The following is a 21,535-nucleotide window of genomic DNA, read 5'->3' as shown; positions in this document are numbered from 1 at the left end:
ACCCAATGTGGCCCGCGACTTTAAGTATTTGCCCATCCCTGGTGTAAGGTCAGGGATGCCCAGTTTTGTACAAAAAAAGTAAAATAAAAAAAAAAAAATATGATTAACAAAAAGAAATAAATATGTTATTTAACAGCAATGACTTGTGACTGACAAATTGTAGAATTAATATAAGAATAGAAATGGCATAAATATTCCCATTGTAAATTGATTTGTCTTGTTTCCTCATGACATCATGGTGAGTTAGTGAGTTTTAGCAAAAAGCGAGATTAACAAAATCAATTTAAAAAATCTGTATTACATTAGATATTATGAAATCAGAAATATGCAACCTTCTTTTTTTAAACAGTTTAATTAAACTGTGATTTTAATCTGCACTTACACTGCAATATTTTTACTTCACAATAAAACATCCATCCACATGCTAATAATATTATTCTATGGAAATATCCAAGTAAATGATCTGCGCTACAAAATATAGATTTGCAAATATGTAACACATTTTTTTGTTTCTGTTTTGCTGGCTCAATAAATGAAGGCTCACAGAAGTCTAGATGTTAGTAATGTGGTTTTGGTTTGGATGTGGTGGTTAAGCTGTAACCAGAAAAACTTAAAGTAAGTACCAGCTTCAGGCAATTCAAACAAACCTTTGTTGGAAATTAACTACACAAGGATCACATTCTTAAGGTTTAAGATGTAAATAGGTCACAAAAACAATCTGACTCTGGGCTGAGGGTCAGATTTGACCACAGGATGTTACTCTGTGATGTATTCTGCACATCAAGGCCAAACTGTACTGAAAGATTCTGAAGATAAAACTCACAGATGAATCAAACAGATTCAAACAGTGGGAACGAACAAAGCCAACAGACATTTGGAACAGAACAAATGAGGACGGCCAGAATGACAATCACTGGTCCACACACACGCAGCAGCAGAAACACCAAAGCAGGTTCAGCCTTGAAGCAATGCAAGTGGACGATGGGACAATGTCAGGACTACCAGACCCTGCTTTTGTACTCATCTGCAACACATGACGTCCAGTTTAAGAACTGCACACACGCGTTAGAAACTCTCCACATGTTTCTGCCATGTGTTTCCAGGCTCTCACATATGTGTGGTGTGTTTACACACCAACTCTCTGCAGTAGTGTTAAAAGCACATGGGGGGGGGGGGGGGGTAGCTCTTATCTTAATGTGGTTTCTCTTAAGACGAAAGAGCACATTTAATTTGTCAGCGGGGACTAGCTTGGATCCTGCTGTGAATGTAATTTAATAGTGACAACGTTTTAAGCTCACCCTTTATCCCACTCCAGAATTCAAAATTAGTTTTCTGAATTTTATTTCTTGGTGTGCTTGTGTTTGATCTTCCTGTACTGTTTGCAGTTATTTCTTTACTCTCTAATGGAAACAGTGAACCAGCGTCATGACAATGACGTCCTAAGATCGCTAGAATCTCAATTTGCATACACACCTTAAGGAAGAAGTTCATGCCTGTCTGCAGAAACCCTAAATATAGTTAACATTGTGAACTTATTAGTGTAATCAACATTTTTAGTCAAATGCATTTCTTTATAGTAGTTTAGACCCAATCCAGAAGGAAAAGTTAGACGTTTTAAAATGCAGCACATTAAAGACACTTAAAGTAAAGGGCTTTATGCACCGAACTGTGTGATATATTTCTGGTTAAAAATGTGGTGGCTCACTGCAAATGACGATTTCCCAAAAACAGAGAATGAGTCGGTGTATTAATTGAAACGTAGTAATTTTTGCATTGTATGTTTATTTGTAGTTGTGTGTTTACACAAAATAACAAAGTTTTCCTTCCAAAAACAAGAAGACAGCACATCAGTTTACCATTGCTGTCTCCCTGAATGTGCAGCATCAGCTAAACGATCGTCCACACATTGGGCTGTAAATATTTGGCGGGATTGCTTTCATTTTCATTTTATTCGTTCATTTTGAGTGGAACTACTCACTTCCTGCCGTTCATGCTGGAGTCTGGAAATGAACAGAGCAACTAAACAGCCTATGATGACTGAAAAGAACTGACGATGGATGTTGAATGTATGGATGTCTCCTGTTCTGACCACGACAACTGCTCAACTACTGAACCGGCTGCCCTTGATTTAGCCTGAGCCATAAAAGAAAATCTGTGCTCTGAACTAGCAGGAGCCTCATATGGAGCAGTTTTTTTTCCTCTGATAATGACATCAGATTTTATACAAGGTTAGTTCTAAATTTGTGTGTGTTTGTTTCATTATACAGAAATTCAAATAATTAGCGATAGCCTCATAGCACAGAGTGCTAACGGCCAAGAGAATCTGGCAAAAGTAAACAGAAAACAGTCATGGAAATGTGAGAATTGTAGTATATATAATGCATAGTGTGTGTTTTTTACTGAGATGTTGAGGTGATGTAATTTTTTGATGAGACACTGTAATAACATATGTCCTTCTGCGATTTCATTAATTGTGACTTTATGGCGCTCTAGAAGACATCTAGTAAACAGTAAAGACTCTTTTAAACAACACTGTACAGCTTTGGAATCCAAACCGGAAATACCTGAATGATCTTACACTGATCGTGGAAGTAGCATGTGCATACAGCCCCTTAGTGTAGCGTGGGAACTGTGTGCGGCTTTGCAGCACAAAATACTCTCATTTGTGTCAGTAACGTTTGATGGCTTTTATGTTTTCTTTCCTATTCAGATTTACTTAGCTGGTATTACTTCAAAACTAATGTCAGATATAGAGTCATTTATTGATGGTTCCCTGTGCTTTATATAAACACCTGTTTAAGGATCTGTTTCACTTCCACATTGTCAGGATCTGCACCAGTCACATTTCTGCCCTTAAACCCCAAAATTGTTCCACAAAGGGTCGCAAGTACTTTTACTTAAACTTACCAGGTTAAGATAAAAGGATGTCGATGGGAAAATCGTAAATGTAAATGATGTCATTTTGAACTGAACAACTGAACAGCTTAGTCAAGCTTTGGGTTGGTTTACTCCAACTATTGCTTTGACTTTACGCAACAGCGACGCCTAAGAAGGTCAAGAAAAAGTATGGAGATGCTGCTCTGGTTAGACCCTTGCTGAGAGTTTAGTAGTAATAAATGCATTTGCCTCTCATGTTTTAAAGGATTTTCATTGGTTATAAACTGCTGCCTCCAGTAAATCTGCTCCAATTTATTGTTATTAGTGGGAAAATGGGAATATGAAGCTGAAGGACAGGAAAGTCACAACACTCTGGTTGTCAGGTAGACACATGGACGCACAAGCTACGGATGCCTACAGTTGTTAGTAACTTTCTTTTGTTTTTTGGTAACAGGTTATGCTTGCTGCACATGTGTTACCTGAGGTCAGTCTCTGAGATACTCCTTTGGTGAAGGTCTTCTTCTTTTTCCATCAAATCTTCCAGTTTCTCCTGGTCCCTGTCCCCCTCACTGTCTGACCCTTTGCTCTCCTCTGGGAATGCCCCTTCTTCTCTAACCCCTCTGCCCCTCTCTCCTGCCTCCTCTTCCTCCCGCACCTCTCCTAACTGCTCATCCCCCTCCCGAGACAGGCTCCTTGATTGCAAATGGATGAAGACGTAGACAGAACCAAATAAAGCAGCACATGCAAAGCAGAAAGAGCAAAACCAAACAAAGGCATGAACAATGTCAGCAACAAGAGAGAAAAAAAAAAGACCAACACAAAGACAGAGCAGCCAGGACACCATAATGAAAGACAACATCAAGTGGACCTAAATTAAAGCCATTTAGAAGAGATTGTCTGCATTTTGCTTTAAGATAGGACTCCTGCTTCAAAGTGCAGTTTCAGAATTGGACAAATTTTCCACAGCCAGAATCAGAAGAGTTCAACCATTTGGTTCCAGGTTTTCTTCGAGAGCCAAACCTGAACTCATCATGACGTACAGCACAGTATGTATTTCCTCAGACTTTAACCTATTCCAGACAATTTCATAAATGAAAACGTCTGAACTTGGCTGTACAAAAGGAGCTGAGGGAGATTTGCCCATTTCTGAGGACAATTGAACTTAAGAAAAAAAGAAAAGGTGTCCACAGTGTGGGCATGAACTTACCGGATCTTACGGTTTCCCTGTGGCCTCTCCGACTGGACAGACATGTAGCTCGTGCTGCTGAACCGAGAGGCACTACTGGTTCTCGATGCAGCGGACACGTCACTTACATCGCTGTCCGATGACCTGACTGACAGGTTGTCTGAGCCTCGACCATCCCTGCCTGTACGCTGCAAGAGTTTAGTAAAGCAAGAGGGAAAACGTGTAAGAATTTATGTCTACAGAACATAGAAAACTGAATTAAAAACAGAAACTTTTCCTTCATCTGTTGGGAGATTTACTATCACATAGAAAAAAGGGAGAAGTATATTATTATTACCATGATGAGTTATATTCCCACAGTGATTCTGCTAATAACATTTTGATTGGCTGCTGGGTGTGGATTAAAACGTGTGATATACCACACGTAACAAAGTAGTTCTGGTCACATAGCTTAAATGTTCTATATCACTGCACTGGCGTATATGAAGCTAACTTTAGATTCATCATCTGGACAAAAGGAAGCAGTAAGAGGTGAACTTTCTCCCTGAACTGAAGCTTTATTTAACCCATCGTGACCATCAGCATATATATTGCTTTCCACAGTCAAGGCTGGAGCCGGCTCACGTATCAAATAGACCGCTTTTTATAAAAAAGTGATTTAAGGTAGATGAAGTTTAATTTTGTCTGAGTCTTGGCTCACACCTGCCTCAGTTTGCTGTAATTTCTCCACATTTATATACCTTCTATATTTCTATGTAAAATTGACATTGCATTGCATAAATGTGGTGTTTTAAGAAGCACATATCACTAAAATATCTCTAATTAAATGATTACTTGAAAAATGAGTTAGTGAAAGGCCTGGATCTAAATAGCTGTAAATTGTTTCCTTTTCTCATAAATGTTTATGGAAGAGATGTTCAGCTGAGTGTTACAGTAAGTGCTCCACGCTGCTCTGAAGATAAAAAGCTTTCCCACTTAACTGTAGTTTGATAATTAGAAAAACATTGCTCTGTTGACTTTAAGAAAGACTAACAGACTCACGTTTTAATCAGCGTTTCATAGACTTGCAGTAGGCTGCTGGCCTCTCTAAGACGCTAGCTTTCACAACAGTGACTTAAAAGGGAAAGCAGACGGGCAGCATTTATATTATACATCCTGCTCCAGCCTGCTCTGACAGCGGGCCAAAGCAGAGTTCTCTAAACAAGTGCAGGACTTTCTCCAGAACCCAATAGTAAACATTTGGTTCAGTGTCACATACCCTGAAATACAACATGTAGCTTTAGCACAATAAAAGATAAAATTAACTTGTTTATACAGATGTTCTTTTATTGCTTTCTATTTTTAGCCAGTTCCAAAACTATCACAAACATCTTAATGTATTTTGGTACTTAGAAAGGGAAGAAATCACAAAGGTCTCATCTTTAAGAAGCCTTTTTGTAATATTTTGTAAAAACTGTGCAATTTTTCTAAATCCAGGTATGCATGTGTTTATTCACAACAAACATTTCCTTTTGGGGCGTTGGCGTGTTTCATTATTTGGACATTTCCCAAACATCAGAGCTCCACTGAAATCTGATCGGGACGTCTCACGGCATTTGGCTGCAGGGCTGCAGTGGAAGCACTAAACATCATGCACACTAAACTGCAGGAAATATGAAGAGTGCTGCCTGTATTTAAAAATAAAAAGACATGCTAAAGGTTTTGTCAGCTAGTGTATCAGTAGTCCCAGTACAGCCAAAAACCACAAATACTGCAGATGGATAAACGGCCACCACGTCTAACTCTTGTCATTCTTGAGTCAGCAAAGGCCTCAGTCATATGCAGCCATGCAGGTCAACCCCCATATGGGTTCTGGAGGTTCTTGGGTTGTCTAGGCCCATGGAGGGTTTCTAGAAAGTTGCAGCTGCATCTTAAAGGGAGCGCAGGTGTACGTTGCATTTTCCTTGAGGCTTGTATGACCTCAAATGTATCATGAAGTATTTGTAAGGCTAATGTCAGTTACACGCACTTATGACGTACAGGTGACGCTGTTGTACGGTGCCCTTGTGGTTCACTCTAATCACCAACGCAGTGCCCCTCGCGCCTGCATCGTTTAAATCAGGGGGGGGCAATTATTTTGGCTGGCGGGCCACATAGGGTTCTAAAATTGGATAGAAGGGCCGGACCAGGAGCAGATGTGTGGAGTGAGAAAGAAATAACATGGAATCTGGATGAAAACATTTGAATTGAAAATTATATTTTAAAAGTTTTTAGGTTAAAACTTTTGTTCTCAATTTAGAGCCAATTGCACCAACGGCTTGATGTACCTCATGTAAAACTTAGAGAAATGCTGCGTTCATGTGGAGTTTGAATAATAGGAAGAAGGAAAAACAACAAATCTTCAAACACCACATAGACGCTAGAGCAGAGTCCCCAAACTTTTTCTTGTGAGGCCACAAGAACTCTATTTCTTTAAACTTCTTTTATCTTTCTTTTATTGTAAAGCCCTATAATAAAGTTTTAATAATTCATGATCCTTTTAATAAAATAAATAACACTATTGATGAAATAAAAAATGACCAAATTACTCAAAGACAAAAAGTCAGGAAAAAAATATACTGATACAATAAAAAGAAAAACCAATAAATAGTGGATCCTCTCCCGTCATTTTCCCACAGCTTGTACCAAAACTGAGCAGCTGTGTCCTGCACGTCTGTTTCTCATCCAGTAATAATGAAAAAAAACACATTTCTACGACTTCTGCTGCAGCTAAGCATAAATCTGCGTTACCTTTTCAGCAGTACAGAGTTCCTCATTTATTGCAGGAGTTACATTCTAAAAATAACCGTGATCTGTGAAATCCACAGTCTGATTACAGATGTTTATGGCAGTAAAACTCCTCATTACCACTTTCTACACTTTTCTCACACAGACATGAACATTTTCCCCCTTGTCTCTGGATCTTAGAATGAAAACAAAGATCTGATCGATCACAGATTTCTGTAGATCTGAAGAGCTCCGCGTTTCTGTACAGGAGACGCGGCACGGATGAGATTGATTGACAGGGTCTCCAGCTAATCAGGACACAGAACACTGTGCGCTGTTTAAAAAAAGCAGTATAATCGCTCTAAAGTAATGAGCTAAACCAGGAAAGATGAAAATAAAAAAGGAAGACTGTCTTCTGTTCTATTTGACGGGGATTTTATTGTAACCCTTGTGTTATCCTAGGCACTTTAACTTTGGGAGTTGGGTCATCTAGACCCACTAGACAGTGCTCTGAACCTTTTTTCTTCAACGATTTGTGATCTTCACTGGCGTCCATGGATTACATGAAATCTTTCCACCTTTATTCACCTTTGTCATGGTAGGGAGAACACATCAATGTAAGGGGGGGGTCATCTAAGATACACAAGGGTTAAAGGGTTTCAGGTTGGACCACAGACTGCAGAAGGGTGGAATAAAATGTCACGTTCTATGCGGGTGTTGATCGTGTGGCCAGATAAAAGGAAAAAAAAAAATGGGTCTCTGGTATTGCTCAGTTGGCCGGACCAATCATGGAGGCGGGCCGGAACCAGCCTGCGGGCCGTAGTTTGCCCACCCCTGGTTTAAATGAATTGTCCCTTCACACGGAACACAATTTGCGCGTTTAAATTCACGTTCACCGCCTTTGTTGTAACAAGCGTCAAAGTTGCGGCTTTATGTTTGTCCAAAGTGTGTTAACCTGAAGCTCCCACCGCCTCCAACCGAAGAGTTTCTCGACTTCATAACGGCGGATGTTGAGAGATCAGGTTTATATAGCCACCTCTCCTCTGTAACCAGTAGGTGGGGTCTTTATAGCAGCAGGGGACACAGTGACAGAATGTAAAGTAGTAAATTCTGGAAATCCCATGATTCTCTTACTTTTTAAAAATATAAATACATGTTCCTTTTTTAGAATCTATATATGAAAAATCCCAGAAAAAGTAACCGAAGCTTCGTTTAGAGCTGCACATTTTTTGGTAAAGAAAAAGAAAGCCAGTTAGTTCTCTATGAAGTCCTTCGACCCACATAGTAAATGAGAAGACAAATCAGTATTAAGCTGAAAATGTTGCACAAAATGTTAAATTTTCATTCTTTGAATGTTCAAAAAACTCAAAAACTTGTTTTTTTTAATGACAAGAACACTTACAGTATGATTTCCTTGGCTTAAAAAATGTTAGAAGTGATCTTTTGTACCGCCAATATAACTATAGTGTCCTTCCCGACTTTCAAATGTTTGAGCTGATGAACAGGTGACATTTTAACTGTAATAATGACTTTTTTTGCTGTGATTTTTTCATTGCTAGTTTTGCCATATTACACAGTTTGTGATGGAGAAACTACTGTTGCATGCTTTAAATGAAACACCAGCCTGCCATAAAAATATATGGACATTTGTATAATGGCCGTTTGTGATGTATTTGCACATGTTTGTACCTTGTGGTAGTCTTGTTCCAGTCTGGAGTCAGAGCCCGCTCCCTGTTTGTACTTGTTCATCTTCATTCTCATTTGCCTGGTCCTCTCATCCATGTCCATACCTGAGAAATACAACAGATGCTGATCAGACAGGTGCTGGAGAAGAGGTCTGATGGTGTGGAGAACTCACATGTGGTAAAAAAAAAACATGTTTCTGCAGAGACATAAGCCATGAAAGGGAGAGATTTCCTATGAAAAGCCTAAATGGTTTGCTGTATTTGTAAAAAAACAAAAAACAGTACACACAAACAGGTAAAGGCAAGCTAAAAGAAGCTTTCTTCTTGACCATTTGTTCAAATTGTGAGATCAGTTGAAACGAACATGTCATATATGTACTGAACTGTCAGCAGAACACACACTTAAATCTGTTTTTTAATTCAAAAACACAACTTCAGATGATAACTTGTGCTGCAGCGTTTACCCCACAGAGGGCGCTATAAGTTAGCTTTTCCCAGAGGATCTGCTCTGCTAGTCTATTCACTTGAAGCTCCATTAACCTAAACCCAGATAAACCTTTATCTAAAGCTCCAGTCGAGTGCCACTTCATTCCAGTTTAACATCTGAACATCCCACTGATCAAACATGAACCATGTCCTAAAATTTGTATTTTTCCTCAGCCCGAAATGTTTAAGGAAACTGGGAGTTTTATGGAAACACAGTAAAGGTAAACAGTTTGATATAATGTTCTTATGACATTTTAAAATTACACTAAATGTATTTACCTTATCACATTTCAATTTATAGTCACTTTAGTGGATTTATGCGACACAAGTTTAACTTTCACAGTAGTTTTTTGGGTAATATTTACTCAAAAAACGACTGTGTTTTGTCAAAAACAAACAATCACTTTCCTTAAATTAAAAATGTCTGGTTGAAGTAAAACGTGTGTGACAGTCATTCCAAAAAATGAAAGTCTTTGTGTAAAAACGTTGAAACAGGAAAACATCCATAGAACCATGAGTGGAGCTTTGCTTCTATTTTGTCTGTAATTTAGAGTAACATGGCAGGAATAATAAAGCAAATGTGAAAGCACACCAGCAAGCAGATGTCATGCCTAAAATAATCTACTCATGCATCAGCTTACACACACACAGAAACAAACTGTGAGAGCCGCAGTGTTTTTCTTTTTTCTATAACATCGCTGCTTTTAAAATGATCTAACAACCCACAGAAATTTCTCCTCAGCCTTTATTGAAGATACATAAAATCTATATGACCCGGTTACTTTTACAACTTTAATCATCCTATATTTGTCTGTATGCTGTAACTTTATACATGAGAATCAGTTTGAGAGAATTTTACAAAATTTAAAAAGACACACAATTGTGTCAATAATTAGACATTTGAACTACACAAAGTTTAGCTTCAATATAAATATTGAATACTAAAAAATGGTAAAGTGGTGGGACATAGTGCACTTGCAACGGTTTTTGCTTCAGTCTCCTTCTTTGTGGAACTGACTCCTTCTTCAGTTGGGGAGGCAGACATCACTGACCTGTCCAGGCTGTACCCTGCCTTCACTCTATGATGGATGGGATAGGCTCCAGCAGCCACTGGGACCTTACACACAATCAAACGGGCGTAAAGAAGAAGCCAGAAGGATTGTCACATACAAACAGGAGAAATGGATTTCAAAGGCTCCCATAGGAAAGTACAGGAATCAAATCATGTGAATGGGAAGCATTCCAAAACACTCCTGTAAGTCAATAAAACACGTGAAATGATGTGAAAAGCTACAAGATCCCTCAAGAAATGGAACTTCGCGAAGGAACTGGTCCAGTTTGCCTCAGCTAGAACAACACTGTTCCCCTCTAAGGTTTGACAATCAACTCCAATCAACTCTTTTCCAACACTCCTTCAACAACCTATCCAGAGATGCTGGGGGACGATGTGTTTTATTGTATTTTGTTTTTTTTGTGTATTTAGGACCGTTTTTGTTGTTCTTTTTTAAAGAGGGGCTCCGCTGCTACCGTTTACCAACAAAGGGGGAACCACAACAACGTCCATGTGATGCTGCAGAAACATGTAAGCTGAGACAGTAATATAACATCAGGAGCCTCGAGAAACCCGGGAGTGACCTAACCCGCCTACTGTGTTTTTCAGAACCTCCTCAACCTGAGTCATGACAGTGGTGGCGATGGTGATGGTGGTGGGAGGGGCAGCGCCCAGGTGTACTGGTCTGGGGTTTTTTTAGTGAAGGAGGGATGTAGCTGATGTGTCTAAACTGGATTGATATGGGCTGGATTAAACAATTCAGAATAAAGGTAATAAATTAGATCATAACATTTGCTGCATGGATTCATTTTTCTGCATTCTTTGCGTGCATCTTAGAGTAATGAATTGGCCCTAAAAGACAAGAAAAGGGGAACTGAAATTTTCATTAAAGCTACTTAAAGTCTCTGCAGATTAGACTAGTGTGCATGTGTAAAAAGTAACCTGATGCGAAAACTAACATTTTGTTTTATTATTTAATAATGTTCTATCTAAGCATTAAATTCCCACTTCAATGAACTTTTGATCTTTTGTAAAAGTTTTCTTAGTGATCTTTTAATTATACTTATGCCATATTTAGCCAAAATCCAAATTTTAAGCTTACTTTAATTTATTATTATTTGTTTTCTATCGGGTACAGTGGAGCAGTGGTAAGTACTTTCGCCTCACAGCAAGAATGCCCTGGTTCTGTAGTTTCTACCCGTGCTTTTGCTCCTGACACTCTGGCTTCCTCCCGCAGTCCCAAAAAATGCTTGAAACGTTGATTGATTTCTCTTAATTGTCCCTATGTCTAATTGTGGGTGCAGATAAGTGTGCGACCCTGCGACAAGCTGGTGACCTGTCCAGGACGTACCCCGTCTTCGCCCAACAATAGCCATGTTAGGCTCTGGCGTCTGTGTGACCCCAAAAGGGCTACAGCGGGTTAAAAGAATGGATTGATGAGGAAATGCCTAAAGTACAAATGAAAAACACAATTTTCACTGCAGTGGGTCTTTAAAGATACTTTGTTCTTTGTAAAATAAGTGAGGTACCAGAAGGGCTGTACCATAGTATTTGACAAAAACTAAAACTGGTGTGATCTTTGCACCAGGAGATCCAGCTCTACCAGCAGAGACCACTCACTTTGTGAAGTTAAAACTATAGCTAACAGTAACACTGTAATGCTGCAGCCAATATGGATCGTTGCAGAAACACATAACCTTTGGTAAGTTTTAAATATTTGAATGTTTTTATCAAAGTAGACTGTAAAGCTACACATAATTTTATCCAGAAAGAGCCATCAAAAGAAGAAAACTGCTATTACCATCCCACAAAAGGACTGTGGAAATATTTTAATTGTGGGAACAGTGAGCTCTCAAAGTGTGTTCACAGCAAAAAGTAAAGTGTTGGCATGACCTAGCATCACCTGAAGATAAAGCAAACACCACAAAGGAATGGAGGCAGGCAGAGAAAAGAAGGCTGAGATGAGGAAAGGGCGAGCTGAGCAGACGTCAAGGGGATTTAGGGGGATGCCGAGTCAGAAAAGACAGGATGCAAAAGAAGAAGGGACAGACCTGAGTTCGTCCAACTTGGTGAGTCCGTGTCTTCTGGGTTCGCATCACAAAATGAATACAGACAGACAAAGAGAGGGACATGGCTTTGAGAGGATGCACGACGGGGAGGAGGGGCGGTGGTGAGCAGAAGGCAGAGGATGGAGGACGCCAGTAGTGAACATGAAAGGTGTGGAGGGTCAGAGGAAAAAGGAAATGGTTGAAAAGAGTTGGGACGGAGGGGTGAATAAAGACACAACACAACAACAACGAGACGACACAACAAGCACAAAACACACACACAAAAAAACATGGAGAACAGCAGGAACAGACAAACTCCACCAGAGGTTCAATTAGAACAGGCCAGAAGAAGCTATGATAGAAGGCCAAGAGTTTAGTGTCTGGAATCTTGAAGTAGGGGGGATTCAGATGGTAGATTCTGGGCTTTAGAAGAAAAAGAGCTGAAACAGTAAAGATCTGTTAATGCCCGCAACCAGAAAAAAGTTGGGTCCTTGCTGAAGGGAAGTGAAGAGAAAAGTGTCCGTCACTTCTGCATGGCACAACAACTTTGTGGAGAACGCCTGGAGAAATGATATAAATGCGAAAGAAACTCAAAGCAACAACAGCAGCGAGCACACAAAAAAAAGCCAAAAGGGTGTTGCAGAGTTTCACCAAGAAGGTGAAACTTGATGAGGATGTGGAAGAGTGCAAAGATGAGATTTATAAAATAAACTTCATTCAGGAAGCACTCAACAAGGCAGATTTACACAGTGTGGCTCCACTTTCACCACAACCCACATAATGTCAAAATCAAGCTCACGCCTGTGTGACAAAGTCAAGTGAGAACACATTTCATCAACAAGAAGCTGTGCCTGTTTTTGCTGCAAAGGTGTTTGAGCATCATTTACCCCTGGCATAAAGAGCCTTTGTAAAGGGCTAAAATGTTCAGCAATTTCTTTGTGAGGCCAACTAGAATAGTTGTTGAATATTTGTAGCAACTGCAAGGTTTTATTTATCATTAAGGTGTATGGTTTGCTGTATTTACATCCTCCAGAAAGCAAACGGTTCCAACAAGTGGTGATGTCAACACCTGACACATTAATAAGGGATCCACATGCGTCTTCATGGGTTCATCCTGATCCAACAGAATGATCTCCTCCCCTCTCAATGAACGGATGTCAGCATCTCTGTCCCGTCGCTCATCAGTGCTGCAGTCTAAACTCTGTCACCCAGAAGCAACAGCTGGAACGACGGCCACACGTCCGCCTTTGCTTTTTCACCACCCACATCAAAAATTAGCATTCAGCTCAATTAGTGCTTCATCAGAGTGACTAATGAAGTGTCACATGAATAAAATGACAATGTGGGATCTCTGAATCACCTGCTTTCATCTCTTTGTACAGCTGGCACCGTCTCATAAGAGAGTCAAATGATAATCAAGAGAGCAGCTGATTAACACGGGTGACGTACACGTTCACACGAGGGCAGGATGCAGACCAAACCTGATCCAAACATGAACAGATTTTGAAATAGTTCTTACAAATTCATCCTCATAGACCAGTGTTTCTCAAACTTTTTCAGACCAAGGACCACTTAACCCATAACACAAACACTCACGGACCACCTAATTCTGAACTGCTCGCAAAACAACAGCTTTACCAATATCAAAGTCTCTACTCACTCACTGTCTTTTTTGCCATCTTAATGGGAAGAATGGTGCTGCTTTTTCTGGGCCATGAGTGAAGCAATGTCTGGCTCCAAACTGGAGAGTTTCAGTCTCATATCGTAGTCCACACTGATTCGGTTGCGCTGCTTTGTTTTCAGGCCAACAAGTGTGGAAAATCCAACTTCACAGTTGTAGGTAGTTGGAAACGGCATCAACAGTTTCAGAGCAGAGTCAGCCAGCTGGGGATGCTCAGGTTGGATGTGGAGCCAAAAGTCAGTCAAACCTTTCTCCCTGAAAGTTGTCTTCAGTGTCCCATCTGATGCAATGTCCACAAGGCTGTCAACCTCTGTTGGGGAAAGCTTGGAAGTGAATTGCTCAATGTGCGTTTTGTCCCCAAATGGATTTCTGATCCAATCAAAGCTTGCATCTAATTCTGGGAAATATATTCCTAGCTGTGAGTGCAGGTCTTGCAGATGTTGTTTGAAGGATGCAACTGTGCTCCCATCCACATCCTCCCCAGAAGCAAGGAGAAAATCAGTGAGTGTTGGAAAACTGTCGAATTCTCTGCGATCGAGACGGCCACACCACAATTCCATCTTGAGGCGTGTAGCTTTAATTTTGTCCTGGACATTGAAGATGGTGACAGTCTTCCCTTGCAGTGCCACATTCAAAGTATTGAGAGTGCTGAAAATATCAGCCAAGTATGCCAACTTTGCAAGCCACTGGAAATCATGCATTCTGTCGTACAGTTCATCACTGTGGTGCAGGAATAACATTACCTCATCTCGCAGTTCAAACAGACGGGTGAGGACTTTTCCACGCGACAACCAGCGAACGTCAGTGTGAAAAAGGAGTTTTGTGTGTTCACTTCCCATTTCTTCACACACAGCTTTAAAAAGACGCGAGTTGAGTGGTTTTGCTTTGATCTTGTTAACTATTTTCACACTCTCATCCAGTACTGATTTTAGGCACTGTGGCATTTTTTTCACAGCCAGTTGTTCACGGTGGATGCAACAGTGTGTTGCTGCTGCAGATGGCGCTACTGCGCGAATGCGCGCTACGAGGCCTTTCTGTTTTCCAGTCATTGCGGTTGCACCGTCGGTGCAAATCCCGACACATCTTGACCAGTCCAAGTTATTCTTCACAATGAAATCATTGAGTGAATGAAAAATTGCTTCTCCTGTTGTGTTGGTTGGTAAGGAACGACAAAAGAGAAACTCATCATGCAATCCACCGGCATAAATATATCTCACAAAACACAACAGATTTGCTTCATTCCCCAGGTCGATAGATTCATCCAATTGTAGTGAGAAAAACTGACTTTGGCGTAAACGTGTCACCAACTGATGTTCGACACTTTCAGCCATAGCTTTTATGCGCCGCTGGACGGTGTCATTGGAGAGAGGAATCCTGTTAATTTCGTCGCCGGCTTTTCCCCCAAACAATATGTTAGCCATCACCTTTGCAGCTGGTTTAACTAAATTCTCACCAATCGAATGAGGTTTTCCTGCTTTAGCAATCAAGAGGGATACCTTGTATGACGCCTCTGTAGCCTTCGCATTTTCTCCAGGTGCAAAAAACTGGGAGGTCTCTTTCATCATATGTTTCTTCAGTTCATCGCGTTTTCTTTCAAAAAATCCAATAGGTTTCCCCTGGTACTCCTTGTGCTTAGTTTCCAGATGCCTCTTTAATTTTGCAGGTTTCATAGCCTCGTTAGCCAAAGTTTCATAGCACAAAACACAGTGTGGTTTGGGATCTTCCTCCTCTCCAGTCCAAAAAAACCCGAACTGTATGTAGTCGCTGTGATATTTTCGTTTCACCTTAGCGGTGGATTTTTCACGCTGATGGCGAGTTTCACAGCTTTGCGGCGGGGTCTCTTTTGATAAATTCGCTATGACGTTAGCGACATCTTCCTGGACCTCCGTAGCGTTGTTAACGGAACTACTCGAATTTTCATCAACTCGTAGCACCTTTACAGTTGTGTCATATATTTCATCTGAGTTTCTTTTAAGCGACCCTGTCCTAAGCCACTGATCCATATTTTAAGTTGACGTTCAACTCCAAGGCAGACTAACTTTTCCGGTTGCCGCCGTGCCGCCTCACGGACCACCAGTGGTCCGCGGACCACTCTTTGAGAAAGGCTGTCATAGACCAAGCCTATAGGAACCATTGTTTATCAGGCACAAACAACAACATATTCTATGCTTTGTTTAAAACCATGAACTTTATATGGTAGAAATGACAAAAAAAAACACACTCCAGCCACAAACACAAAACTCAACCACTTCACTAGCCCAATGTTTGAAGTTTGAGATAAGTAAACAAGGTTACTCCCAAAACTAATTTAAAAAAGAAAAAAACGTGAACTTTGTATTCAGGAGATGAGATGCAAACATAACAGGACAGGCATTTGTCAGATGTTCTGTGGTGAGAAACAACCTGCTGAAAGAAGTTTTTGAACTAAAGGTCAGGTGAAAATGAGGCTAAGGCTCCATTAAATTATGGCTGGATTCTTACAGTTGGCTTTCGGCCAACTTGACCTTCCACAGAGTAGAACCCCTTTTAAAGTGTCAGAATTCACTCACACACCAACCAACCTGCGTCGGTGAGCGAGGGGTGTGGCTGTGGCCCCCCATCTGAAAGTGAGCCATTCAGCGCTCGCTGCTGATCCTCCCATGTGACCTCTACGGTAAAAAAACATACAAATATGTACACAAAGGCACAGACCCACTTATCTGGACACTCGATGTTGAAAATCGTTAAAAAAACAAACTTTCTTTTTTTCTAATTATGTTTTTGACTTCTAATAAATGTTGTTACATAACGTCTATGGTGAATTTGAACTTTAAACAAACAGTAGTTCGATGGAAAACTGTCCTTTTTTAGTTTATGAAAGCAAGACCACCTCTCCCAAATTTGGGATCATTGCCCCATCTGCTGGCCAAAAGGGGCAACTGTTCCTTTAAAAATTAAGTTGCATCTTTGGTAGCAGTTATAAAAAATATATTATATTTATTTAATTATTCTAATTCCATTATAGTTGGTAGTTTTGTGTGGACTATCCACAAAAATAACAAATAAAACAGTAAGGTCGTTGCTAAGCTTTTTTGGCAATCCATACTTCCTACAAATAATTGCCAAAGTGGACACTGTGAGCTCCGTCTTTATGAAGTGAAGCTGACTAGAAATAATTAGCATGAAAGGATGTGGAAGACTGGACTTTGAGGTCTTATTAGAGAAACACAGAGCAGCAGAAATCCTAAGGACAGCAGTCTCTTTGGATTAACTTCAGCTGTAACTACATTCAGGTCCGTAATTTGATCACTCAGCATTAGTTTAATGGAAACGAACCTTCTTCAGTTTGTAGAACGGACAAAACGTGGAAACAGCAAGACTGCAATAAGACTGTAAGTGTGCCGAAGAAAGTAAGAGCAGAATAAGTGGGAGCAGGTGAAGCGTTGGAGTCAAAGTCAGAGCAGGATGGCAGAGGCCTTCACAGCAAACTCACACTATCACTGCATTCAGAGGACTTGCCTTTCCTCCCGTTAACCGGCGGATGGGCTTTTTCTTCAGCTAGCACAGAGACAGATACGCTCATGACACAACCACTCTGTGAAACCTTAACTCAGTGTCAGTTACTCTGATGCTGCACATTCTGCATGAGAAACGTGTAGCTTCAGATCTGCACACAAACACCACCATCCCATTATCTTCTGTTCTTTACAGAAAATCCTGCACTTCTGGATTGGTGGTCTATTTTTTTTATTCAACTCATTATTAGCTTTCTGTTCAGCAAACCCCTGGAAGAACTCTGGTAAACTCATCTCCATCGGAACAGTTACCAGTGCTGAGTCATGGCCAAACACAGTCAGAGGACACAAGCAGGCCACATGAACAGATGGGACACTAGGAAGTAAAGACTGTGGGGAGCTTCCCTTTCTGCCAATAGTCTCAGTTCATTAAGCTTGTGGCTCAATGTACACCAACACATGCACTTCAACAGAAAACAGCTCTCCAGCTCTAGGATATTCTAAAACATGGTATATGCTAAAAAAAATAAATCAATTGAAATTTGTTTCATTGCAGAATAGAGAATATGTCACCCCCCCCCCCACACACACACACACACACAAACACACACAAACACCTGCACGAGCAGTGAGGGCTTCAGATTCCTCACACTTTTGTCCTGCTCCATCGTAGCAGGTGTCAGACACAAACACACAAAATGAAACAATGAGCGCTTCACAAAAATCTACAGCACTGAAGGCAGAAAAAGACACTTAACATCTACCTGTCAGCAGCAAAATACACAAAAGTGTTCTGGAGCGCACGCTCACACTGTTGCATTACTTAAAGACGCACTGCCACCATATTTTATTCCATTTTGAAATTGTTTTAAATAATGATTATGCCGTTTTTAGCCAGAATAAAAAAAACGTTAATTTTCTAGAACATAGTTTCTGCATAGCGACAGCAGTTCAGTAGAAAGTCGCCTCTGCATTGGGGGCATGACTGTTGGTGCAGAAGTAAGCCTCTGCTGGTAACAAATCCTTTCTGTGTTTACGCCTTCTCCCACTAGCTCACAGCCCCTCACAGCTCCACGCTAACATTACCACTGAGAGCCTTTTCAAACTGCATTTTGTCTTCTGCTTCTGATTGACCACAATTTGAATAATACTTAAAAATGCAGCTTTAAGCTTATTTCTAATTTGTTTTTTTACATTTGTCCTTCATCATGAGAGAACGGCTACAAGAACACGATAAAAACACTAAACCCATGATTCTTATTGGAATGGGTCTTCAAGTAAACTTTTAAAAACAATTTTACTTCCTGTAGAAGTCTTACCACATCTTTAATAAGATTGACTCTAAGAGGACTGGACTGAGTACCCCCCCCCCCCCCCCCCCTGTACTTAACTTAAGTGAAAATATTTTTTTTAAACTACACTATTTTTAATTGAACCTTTCAACCTCTGGCTAAGCCCTCCCTGCAAAAGTGCTAAATTGCACATTTCTTAAACCACCTGCTCTGAACCATCTGGAGCACTATTTTTTAACCTGATCCCAAAGTCAGACTTCGAGACTTCTTACAACTTTTCACAACACAATTTACCAAAGCACTGATGAGGAATGCTCAGACTTTGTCTCTGACAGTCTATTTAAGGGATTTGGTTTAAAAAAATAGTACTTTTTTCAGGTTAAGTGATCACAAACATCTGATGTGAAACTGAGAGATTTAATGAACAATTAAGACAAGAGTTGAAAAATTTCAACAACACAACTGCAACGGGGGGCAGGTTCAGTGTTCAAAAGCCAGCTTTAGTTCCACTGAACCTGACCACTTGCCATTATAAAGGGATGTCAACCTTTAGATTAAATAGCAGCACTTCCTGTCTGAGAGGCCAAACCCACACATTCAGGTACAGACCTTCACAAAGCTCTGTTCCTTCGCTTCCATCTTCTGAGAAAGAATAAAAAATCAACTGGGCAAGAATGCAACAGATGAAAGGTGAAACATACATAAAGTAAAGCTTCCAAATGAGCCGGAGCAATTCCTACTTCAGAAGCTTTCCTTTCACAGCAGCAAATGATAAATGTATAACGAAAAACCCCGATCTCACTCACATATATGAATGACCAAAATCCAAACAACAGAAAACATCCAGCTGACTTACTTCTGTCCATTCCTGTGGGTGGAAGCTGTGGGAGTTGCCGACCTCGTCTACTGGACATCGGGGTACCAGTTGGGCTGATCTGGACTGATCCACTACGAGGATGCGCTCTATGTGACAAAAAACAATGGACACCTGCATGAGTTCTAGAGTCAGGAGCTTCAGGACGGTTCTAGAGGCTACAGGGTCCATATTTCTTTGTTACAGCAGCAAAGACATGTAAATAAATAAATAAAAAACAATTTGTACGATCATGGACGCCTGAGTTAGTTTATTTCATAAAATGACCTCTTGAAGACAAAGTTACAACAAATCCACAAAAGCTAAATCATTGTGAACTTTGCGGTGTTGTTTGCATCTTCAAACAGAAAGGGGATGCACACAGCAAAGGCATTTTGGCACATGGCATGGGAGTGGAGGGATACTTCAGCTCTGGGGACCTGAGCTGCAAAAATAAAAATAAAAGAAAACAACCAAAAAAAACCTGCCAGGTGTGAATCGCATGTACAGTCGACTCGTCAAACTGCAGGGAAAAGAGAGCTCAATGCAGAACACAGCAGGCCAGTGCGACGATGCGTTCAGACCGTCCCCAAAGGGCTTCCAACTCAAAACAAACAGGATGCCATCACGGAACAAACAAAACCAGTCAATGTTAGGAATGAACTCAAAGTAAAAAGTCCTCTCATCACGTGTAGCAGTGATGGGGGGACTCCTGATCAAACCAGGGCCTTTGATGTGTGTGAAATCAAACACCACATCCATTCTTGGGTCCAACAGAAACAGGTGAGGGTGCACTCAATGGGGGTGAGGTGAGGTGAGACATGGTAGCAGGATGTGGGGAGGGGTCATCTTTTTTAGTAAAGGGAGGGTATTTCTTTCAGTTAGTAAGCCACAGGCTGGAAGGTAAATCATCAGAAGTCATTCTGAGGTGTGGATGCTCTAAAGCTGCACATTCACGAGTCAGAGGAGCAAATCTGGAGGCTGAAATTATTTTCTCTACCGAGTTCTAAATGAACCACAGAACTTCAGAAAACAGAAAATCTGTGATTCCATTTCTTTAAAAGGTTACTTCACTAGTTTTAGACAAATTTATCAGCTTTAACCTGATATGAAGCTCTTTAAATGAACTGGATGCATATTTGAATTTAGTCAAAAATGAGTTAGAAAAAGCTAATTTTACTCTAAAAAACACAGTTTTGGATATCATTTCCTCTAACTTTCAAATCATTTCTCCCTCCAATGCAGCTGTGGCTCAAGAACAATAATAAAAAAAAAAAAAACTCCAGTTTGCTGTTAGTTGGTTAGCCTCTCCAGTCGGGGTCACACCTCGTCATGGCAGGAGAGGGGGGAGCAGACCTCCCAGACGGCAACGATGGCATGGACCTCATGATGGAAGAGTCGTGGGGGCGTTCAGTAGAGTGTGAGCGGGGTGCAAGGCGCTCTGTAACGGGCCGCTGGTCTGCAGAGCGGGACCTGCTGTGATACTCGTGTCTATCCATGGCTCCGTGGTTCCTACAGGGGTTGTTGAGAGACAGGCAGGCACTCAGTGGGACTCCACAGGCCAGGGGCACATTAGGCTGTCAGGGTGGACAGCATGAGGGGAAACAGGTATTTTTGCACCACAGAACTTTTAGATTTTGGATCATTTTTTGTTGTCAACAAAGGCAAAAATCACATCAAAATTCTTTGGAGTAGAATGGATCCATTTTTTGTACACGCAAAACACGAAAAGTGTTGTGAAACATGCACATTTGAAAGTTTGTTTAAATAAATTCCACCCAAATCGTTCAGTGGTTTAGAGAAATGTAAGATCTGGAAACGGTGGAAAAAGCGTAACTTTAACGTTCGACTTCCAGGTCTATTTGATGGTTTCAGATGAACTGCAGTGCAAGAAAAAAATTCATACATCAGTCAAATGGACCACGCTTTCTTTCACTGAAACTGTTTTGGCACAGAGAATGCAGATCGTCTGAGCAAAAAGGGCTAAAAGGAAAAAATAACAAGTGAAGTTGGTTAACAGAAATGATTTAAAAACAAACATTTTTCAACACTGAGAACACACAACAAAGAAAGGAGCACAAATTATCAGAGCAGACATCACAATAATGCACAAAAATTTAGTGAAACTGTGATGAAA

General features: G+C 40.6%; 1 protein-coding gene across 31 annotated transcripts in view; it reads right to left on the bottom strand.

Moving 5' to 3' along the window:
* Positions 1-21,535, bottom strand: part of rims2 (regulating synaptic membrane exocytosis 2) — a 169,506-nt gene that overhangs the window by 32,739 nt on the left and 115,232 nt on the right. For 24 of the 31 annotated variants that reach the window (XM_023963919.1, XM_023963912.1, XM_023963916.1 and 21 more), the window contains 5 exons: positions 20,725-20,910; positions 19,402-19,508; positions 12,082-12,114; positions 8,498-8,598; positions 4,085-4,251 (listed from right to left, as the gene is read on the bottom strand). In XM_023963919.1, the coding sequence (XP_023819687.1) occupies positions 4,085-4,251; positions 8,498-8,598; positions 12,082-12,114; positions 19,402-19,508; positions 20,725-20,910 (594 nt within the window). The remainder of the gene's footprint in view (positions 1-4,084; positions 4,252-8,497; positions 8,599-12,081; positions 12,115-19,401; positions 19,509-20,724; positions 20,911-21,535) is intronic. The other 7 variants (XM_023963930.1, XM_023963935.1, XM_023963936.1 and 4 more) reach the window with 4 other exon arrangements.

This window comes from Oryzias latipes, chromosome 16 (genome assembly GCF_002234675.1).
Source record: "Oryzias latipes chromosome 16, ASM223467v1".
Classification (NCBI taxonomy): domain Eukaryota; kingdom Metazoa; phylum Chordata; class Actinopteri; order Beloniformes; family Adrianichthyidae; genus Oryzias; species Oryzias latipes.
Note: the sequence above shows the minus strand (reverse complement) of the source record. Positions and strands in the feature narration are given on the sequence as shown.